This window comes from Juglans regia, chromosome 1 (assembly GCF_001411555.2).
Source record: "Juglans regia cultivar Chandler chromosome 1, Walnut 2.0, whole genome shotgun sequence".
Classification (NCBI taxonomy): domain Eukaryota; kingdom Viridiplantae; phylum Streptophyta; class Magnoliopsida; order Fagales; family Juglandaceae; genus Juglans; species Juglans regia.
In genome coordinates this window covers 25,242,869-25,251,954 of record NC_049901.1, presented here as the reverse complement: position 1 = coordinate 25,251,954, position 9,086 = coordinate 25,242,869, and the positions used below count along the sequence as shown (strand labels likewise).

Below are 9,086 nucleotides of genomic sequence, written 5' to 3'. Positions count from 1 at the left end.
ATAGTTCTTAAAAAAACTAGTAGATGATCAGATATATATTAATATGTAATGGGAAGCTACTTTGCTAATAGAATTTCTTGTACAGATTTTTTATCGCAAACTAGCGAGTGTAAATTCACATAACTGTGTTTACTATGCTTCTTTTTTTTACCCTCGAGTACTAATGAAAGAGTAAATCGACAAGTCATATGGTTTATTGAAAAAGATAAAATAACAAATCTTGGATACAAAAATTCGATAAGTTCATCTCTAAAAAATTAAAAAATAATTTTTAAATAATTAATTTTTTATAAACCAAAGTCTAGTTTTTAAAAACAATTAAATTTAATTATCATAAAAAAATAGAACGAAGTTCTTGATCTAAATTCTCACCAAACCTCATTCTCAATTGGGCAGCATTCTGAATTTAAGTTTTGTAAACCAAAGAAACAGAAGTTAAAAAGTAAATGTGTCATTGGAGAATGTCCATGACCAGAGATGCATACAACAGTCTGTTCCATGTATCCGGAACTCCAGGCAAACACCAGTGGCTGCAATCAGCATAGGACTCTGGTTGTCTTCGTTGCATTGCCGTAAGAAGCTTCCCTTGCCTTATTGTGTAAACTGATGTATGCGCATCTTTTCGATACTGAGTTAGTTTTGTGATGTTCAAGTACCTCACCGGTGTCCTCATGCGTCCAATTGTTTTCTCAATGATCTCTTCAATCGGACTGGGAACTTTTGCTACATAGGACTCATCCTTGATTGGTTGGGTTTGATTGTAGCACCATTCCTTCCCAAGGTGTGCTGGTGAGAAGCTTCGGAAAAAAACCTTTGTAGTGGTCTTGTCTACGTTGCGATCAATCCAACGAGACCAGGTCTTCATTGCCTTCCCAAATGCGGATTGGATCTCCATCTCCTCCACCACCTTTCCCTTATACAGAAACAAGTCCCACCTGCAGGTCTCTCGTATTAGATATAAATTTCATTCCGAATACCTAGGGCCCAATTTATGTACGCACCATGCAAAATGACACGAAACATTGCCTAGAAAGCTTACCTTTTGAAACTCCCACCTTGAAGCCACCAATGACCACTGTTAAATAGCATAATATTAGCACCACGACAGCTCCTTTCCCAGTCAGAAAGTTTGTCTAGCCTTAGAATTCGGCCACCAAGTTCTTGCTTTCGTTTCAATTTCACAAGAAAAGGGCTCCAATAGAACTCCACAGAACAATTGTACTCCTGTTGTTAAGGTCGTCCTTGGCTATTAGATATAGTGAGGCTTATAGTCACTTCAATGACGAAATAAAATCAACAGTGGTGCGGCTGAAATGCATATGAAAGTACTGTTCTCTCTTACCTTCGCTCTAAAAAACTTGGAGCGTCCCTTCATATCAACGTCAGCTTGCGGGGAACGAATAGCAGAGTAAAGAAGGCAAACTAGAGATTCAAATTGATTTCTGTTGATGGAGTCCCCAACTATAATCAATCTCTTCCCTTTAAGTCTCTCTAACATGTTTGTACCATTAAACCTGAAAAATCCAGCCTTGTAAAAAATGGACGTTATCTCTCTTTCTCTCTCTCTCTCTCTCTATATATATATATAACATATATATATATATATATATAAATATAAGTCGGCATCCTTTTAATTTATTACCTTGGAATCTGACACCTCTTGGCTTCCCAGCTCCAATTTTCGTATTCAAAATCTGGCCTGCCATTCCTTTGGCAACTAACTTGGTCACTAAGAAATGGACAATGTGATCCATGATACAGAGGACTTGTCGTTGGGTCATAAACCCATTTACCATCAAAGATATTGCAGCTATCTTCCTTCTCGTTTTCGTTTGTTCCATTTTCTGTTATGTTCGATCGTTGCAAGAACTGCATGTCAGCTGCTGGATGTTGATTCGAGTCGTCGGACGATGTCATGGTTATGGCAATGTTTCCGGAAGCCGAAAGGTTTACGCCGTCCTGGTCATGATTCAGACAGTAAAGCAGGATGATGGAGCCTACGAAGCATGCAAATATGCAGAACCTCCATTTTTCATTTATGGTGGAAATAATCCCCATTAATGCTGTAAATTCTGTTTCAGTTACGCTGAAGATCAGAGCGTATAGATATACTTTGGGCAGCCTCTCCTTTATGGCTCCAAAGCTCCTCGATCCTCATATCTCCAGCTAAACCCTTAGTCTACTACACCCATCCCTTATCTATTCCTGACCTCTGTGCTAGCTGGCTAGCTTTCCCTTTCCCGCTTGCTGTAATTGCCGACATATTGTGTTGTTATCCACCTTGATTCCGTAGTCTGGGATTTCCTTGTCCACAAACTTTCATATCCAACATAAGAGCCACATGGCCTATACCGCAAATTATTTATTAGTGATCCAAGTGGGATTTGATACACAATTTCTCCACACAGCTCAAGTCTCACATTTCTGGTTGGAATAAGTTCGGATACCATTTATAATGCCTCAACGGAAGGAGCAAGCCACATGACCTATACGGACTAGTCAATAATATAATTGGAGCCTATTGGAACATTATACAAAATAACTTTTCATTCCAAGTAATATGAGATCTCATACATGACTAGCTACCTACCTATAACACCCGAATCCAATCAAGCTCAATTTTATTTATTTATTTATTTTTAATTCATTTTATTTTATTTTATTTTCTTCACACGTTAATTTTTTTTTTCCTTCCGTCTATATTTCATTTTCACCCATAAGTCTTCCTTTCGTCCACTCCATGCACACACACAACACAACCTTTCATCCGCACTCACGTCTCTCTAGGGTTTCATCTCACATATATTTATAGACGCATATGTTATTCCATGCTATAAAAACTACCCAAACACTAGCCGCAGCTCCACCTTAGAATCGCAAGCCCAGCCTCCATCCCCTCGGTCTCATGCACTCCCATACCGAGAGTCTCCACACGTAAGCCAGCCCTCCGTCGTCCATACTGCCGCCACCAGTGCACCCCCTCGTAAGCCTCTGATCAACCAAACCATCTCCACCGTGCACCGACCAGAATTCACGCTGCCCTCCATACAAAAAACGATGCAACCGTGCATGCATTGCATCTCCACAGATCGCAACTCCACCTCGCCATGCATCACCTCCACTTGACCATCACTGGTAGTCCAACTCCTCTGCCGTACACCACTGCACCACCACCAGAGCACCGAGATCAACCATCTATGAAGTGATCCGAAACTCCTCTATTTCGGGTCTAAAAAACAGAGCAGTCCTTGCTCAAGTCGTTCGATTGAGCTCCTCCGCCAGCCTCGCCCTCTCCTTGTGCCCCTCAGTTTTTCAGCCACGTTACACAACGGAAACCACCGCACGTAGCTCCCTACCAGTCGCACGCCTTCTCGCTGTCCCTCGATGAGCTCTCTCCCCTTCCACATGCCATACTCTCGCATCATGTTTCCCTCTCTCACTTATCTCTCTCTCTCTCTCTCAGTGCCTCACCACTGTGACCTTCTTCGCCGTGTCGCGTGCAGCTCCTCCCTCCGCGGTGAGTACCTCGCACCCCTGTCCTCACCGATAGTTGCACCGAGACTGCATGAATGCGTTTCCTTTATAGTCTACGTAAACATAGATTTTTGCGTTTCCTTATTCTTGAAATTTTTGGTTACATTATTAAGTCTATTTTTAAGTGGTTTATGCTGGTGGTATAAGAAATTTTGCAGAAAATAAATAGGATTTTCAAGTTGTACTAATGGTAGTATATTATTTTTACAGTAAGTGTGAAATTTTATTTTAACATTTTTAATTATGATCACAGAAAAGCACTTAAGTATTTTAACGTGTTATTAAGTAAAGATTTATTTTTAAGAGTAAACAATATTGGAGTAATATTGAAGTAATGTTGTTTCTACACTTTAGATATGATTTAGTCTACTTAAAAATAGTTATGTTTACTTTAAAATATTTTGGGATGATTATATTATCTAGTATTACACTTTATAGTTTGTTTTCAATAATAAATAGATCAAACTTTTAAATGTTTTAGTCATAGTTATTGAATCAGTATTGACGATTATAGAAAGTGATGATTTGTAATTTTAGGTTTTGAGAAATTAAATAGGTTATTTTAGAAGCTTAGGATTAAATATCGAAATACGTGATTAATTGAAAATTTATGAGAATTACGTTATTATGTTATAGGTGCCAATTAATAATTGTTCAGCATTTTGAGGATATTCCTGAAAAGCTAGTAAGTCCAGGTAAGCGTCGTTCCTATGCTAGATTTTGCATTAAAATAAAATGAGCTGAATTTATTTTTGGAAAATATACATATTTGATTTTGAAAAAAAATTTGAACTACCTCAGTTATTTGATCTGCATTACTCATGAGATTCTGTTTAAGAATAAATTTTTTTCTGTCATGACTAGTGTAAACATGAGCCTATTTTTGACATTCTGCTTCTGAACTTTTAAAAAGAGAGCGAGTATGAAATTTTGTGCATAAATGATGTTTTTGTGATATGATTCTGTTGTGTTTTGATTCTGTTTAGTACTTTATTTTGATAAAATTTTGTATCTGAAAAACCTTTGGCATGACTATCCGATTCTGCATCTGATTCTGTTCTGCTCTGTTTAGTTAGAGACCCTACCACGAGGGTTTTACATGGCTTCCGTCCCGAAATGATATGGCCCTGCCACGAGAAAGAATAGTGGTAATCTATTTCAGTTCTTATATGCATCTGCTTGGTTATTCGCAAATGCACAACCCAACCACGGGGGTTAAACATGGCCTCTGTTCCGATATGATGCTCTAATATGATGATGATGATGATGAATCAGATATGTTATGCCAAAGTACTTTGGAAGATTCACATTCTATTTCTGCTTAGTTAGATACCGAGGTTTACACAACCCTACCACTGGGTTAAACATGGTATATGTTATAATATAATAAAATAAGATGTGATGTGATGTTTATACTATGCCAAAGGGATTTTGATTATGAATATTTTCGAACTTTCACTCTGAAATTTTTTATAACATGTTCTGACGCTGCATTTTGAAAACATTATTCTGATTCTGCATTCTAAAAGAAAATAATTTTGTTCTGCATTTCGAACTCTGTAAATGCTCATATTTACACACTAGTATATGTCCTCTGCTTACTGAGTTGTTCATAACTCACCCCTTATCTCCATATATTTTTCAGATAATTATGATGGTTAAGCTGGAGAACAAGAGTACGAAGTTTTAGCAAGGTGTGATGTTCGAAGTAGAATAAGTGCCTGAGAGTACAAGCGCTTATTTGAGAGTCATAGTTAGTAAGCTGATTTTACTTTTCGAGTATTTTGATTTGATGAGTTAAGGATAATTTTGAATTTTTGGAGGATTTCTAATATATGTTGTTGAGAATTTCTTTATTGTCCCCATGGAGGAACTTAGATTTTGGATTGATTAAATGGATTAATATTTTATGGGATTTTCTAGATTTTCTAGTTGTGTTATTTAAGTTGATGTTAAGTATTAAGAGCTAACTCTCCGGACCTTCAGGATCGGGGCGTTACACTACCCTTATCACTTGTCAGAATACGATATCACATCTTTTCTTTTCTTTTTGATACAAGGGGTGGGGGGTTTCGAATTTAGGTTTTCCATTTGGAAAACCGGATCATATGCTATCAGGCCATAAGAATCTTGACATGTGATACCCCATATTTCAGTGTATTTTAACTAAAGGATTATTTTAATTAATTTAAATATTGGTTCTCTTGTTTTAAAATTTATTGGGTTTCTCGTTGGTTTATTTCATAATTTTTAAGTTGTGAAATTTACTTTGATTTGCTTCTTGGTATTAATTATCGTTTTGCACTTAAATTGCTATTTACTTTAAATTAGTTTAATATTGGACTTTAAAATTTTGTATTGTTCGATTTATTATTATTATTTTATTTTAACTAGTCACTACGTTTAAGTTATTTTATTTAAATTTACTACTTTGAAATCATTTTTGTTGGATCAATTTTGTGACCCAAGTTGTGAGGACTGGACTTCATTTGTTTCCCTTACTTTTTTTTCCCTTCTTCTTTTTCTCCTCTTCTTATTTTTCTCCTCTTTTTCTTTTCATTCCCTTTCTTTTTCCCCTCATTTTCTCCTCTGCTTCTTTCCTCTCCTGCGCGCAGCCCCTCCCTTCTCCCGACCGTGCGTCGTCCTCCAACCACTACTGTCGTGCGCCGCCGTGGTCGACATCGCCCCTCCCATTCTCTTCCTCTCCGGCCGGCAACCTCACCCTCTGATTTCTAGCCCCTCTCGCGCCACCGTTAACCTCCACGCACGGCTTAAAGCCACGGCCACCATTTGTTCTAGCGCCTCCGTCACGCCACCTCCGACCACCATCTCTTCACCACATCATCCTTGACCTCCCAGCAACCTAAACCACTCATCCCCAACTCCAATCCGCCACTGGTGAAGCCCCAACATCAACATTTCCGATTTGAACATTTTGGCCTTCAACTGCCCTCTACGCTGCCACCCACGACCAACCACCACCACCATTAGCTTTATTGACATCCCTAAGCCATTCCCTAGTAATCTTGAGTCTTAGTTTGTCCCTGTTCAAAAGTAGGTTTTCGAGACCCAGGGCCTAGTGCATTTGCACGGTTCCTTTGCTGTGTCGCCACCTCTTGCACCTCTATGATTCTTCGAAAATTATATTATAGCGTTCTAAGTATTTTTTCAAAAAACTTTTGAGATGTAAATGTATTTTTACACTAACTCATATTTACTGCGAATTAGTTGGTTGTGCTGGACTGAGTCCGAGGAGTAAGGGGTTCAGTTGGATTGGATGATGAAGTTGTTTGTGTGATTGGTTTATGCTGTGAGATTTGTTGGCTATTTCGGGTTTAACTATGGGTGTTTTGAGTTTGACGTTAGTTATGGTGGATATTGATGATTTTAGAAAGTGATGATATATTTTGGGATTATGAGGGTTTTTAGTTTTGAAGAATTAAAACAGGCTATTTTAGAAGTTTATGCTTAAATATCGAAATACATGATTGATTATAAACTTACGGAAATTACATGATTATTCTTATAGCTAACGATTTATATTTGTTCAGGATTGTTGAGGAAATTTTGAAAAACTAAGAAGTCCAGATAAGCGGGATTCCTATGCTAGATTTGCATAAAAATAAAATGGGCTGAGGTTAATTTTTGAAAATATGCATTTTTGTTATGAAAAGAGATTTGAACTACCTCAGTTATTTGTTCTGCATTACTCCTGAAATTCTGTTTAAGAATAAAGTATTTTCTGGCATGACTCGTATAGGCATGAGCTATTTTGCATTTTGCTTCTGAATTGGGCAAAAGAGAGCGAATATGAAAATTTGTGCATAAAATTGTGTTTTGTGATTTGATTCTGTCCTGTTCTGAAGATGTTTTGTACTCTGATATAATGTGATTTCTGACAACTTTTGGTATGACATTCTGAATCGGGATGTGGTTTGTGGATGGTGATCTATTTGACCTACCATGGGTGCTAATAGTGGCTTGTATTTGGGTTGGTACCAACTATTCTGTTCCTGGTGCATCCACTTTGGAAAAAAAGTAGTTTTTCTGGTGGTCTTTCTTGTTTGCACACTTGAGGCTCCGAGAATAAATAAGGGGAAGATTCATATTCTGTTTCTGCTCAGTTAGCTACCGGGGTTTGCACAACCCTACCATGGGGGTTAAACATGGCCTCTGATGTAATGTGATGTTCTGGTATGATGGTGGCCAGTTATGCTACGCCAAAAGACTTTGAATAAGAATATTTTCTGAAATTTTTGCTCTGATATTTTTGATTACATATTCTGACTCTGCATTCTGAAAATAAAAGTGTTTTGTTTTGCATTCTAAAATCTGTAAATGCACGTGCTTGCACACTAGTGTATGTTCTCTACTCACTGAGTTGTTGATAACTCACCCATTTATCTTCACAATATTTTCTGATGATTTTGAATTTTTCAGCTAAGGATTAAGACTATGAAGCATTGGGTGAGATGACTTAAGAATAGTGAATTAAGAAGAGAAAGTTCTTGATGAGTATTGGTGATTTTTGTAAATTATATTGTTGAAATGTGAGTTAAGTGACATGTAGAGAAGCTGATATTTTTGGGTTTACTGTATGGAGGATTTGATATATGAATTTGTGTGATTATTTTAACTTTGAAGTGTTTACGTTTGATTTAGAGCTTTTGGAAGTATATTAGAAGTGTTGAAGTTGATTATCAGGTAACATGGGTTAACTCTCAGGACCCTCGGGGACAGGGCGTTGCAGTTGGTTGGTATCAGAGCCAAGGTTTGAGGTTCTGCAGACTAAAAAATTTGAGTTTTGGATTTTCATGGGTTTAGGAAGAAACTTCAAATTTGAGGTGTAGATTTTTAAAGAATAAGATGTCATTTCTAAAAACTTTGTTATGTTCTGAAGATGTTCTGTACTATGATATGATGTGATTTCTGAAAATTTTTGGAATGACATTTTGAATCAGGATGTGGTTTGTGGATGGTGATCTATTTGACCTACCATGGGTGCTAATAGTGGCTTGTATTTGGGTTGGTACCAACTGTTCTGTTTCTGGTGCATCCACTTTGGAAAAAAAAAAGTGGTTTTTCTGGTGGTCTTTCCTGTTTGCACACTTGAGGCTCCGAGAATAAATAAGGGGAAGATTCACATTCTGTTTCTGCTCAGTTAGCTACTGGGGTTTGCACAACCCTACCATGGGGGTTAAACATGGCCTCTGATGTGATGTGATGTGATGTTCTGGTATGATGGTGGTCAGTTATGCTATGCCAAAAGATTTTAAATAAGAATATTTTCTGAAACTTTCGCTCTGATATTTTTGATAACATATTTTGACTCTGCATTCTGAAAATAAAAAGTGTTTTATTTTGCATTCTGAAATCTGTAAATGCTCATGTTTGCACATTAGTATATGTCCTCTGCTTACTGAGTTGTTGATAACTCACCCCTTTATCCTCACAATATTTTCAGATGATTTTGGATTTTTCAGCTAAGGATCATGACTATGATGCATTGGGTGAGATGACTTAAAAATAGTGAATTAAGTATGGAAAGTTCT

At 37.3% G+C, this 9,086-nt stretch overlaps 1 protein-coding gene across 1 annotated transcript; it reads right to left on the bottom strand.

The window, feature by feature from the left end:
* Positions 1-342: 342 nt before the first annotated feature.
* On the bottom strand, positions 343-2,224 carry LOC109000463 (protein trichome birefringence-like 31). The gene is made up of 4 exons (XM_018977332.2): positions 1,643-2,224; positions 1,343-1,514; positions 1,040-1,224; positions 343-935 (listed from the first exon to the last, which is right to left on the bottom strand). Exons 1-4 carry the CDS (start codon positions 2,056-2,058, stop codon positions 452-454), a joined length of 1,257 nt encoding a protein of 418 aa, XP_018832877.2. The 5' UTR covers positions 2,059-2,224; the 3' UTR covers positions 343-451.
* Positions 2,225-9,086: the final 6,862 nt, after the last annotated feature.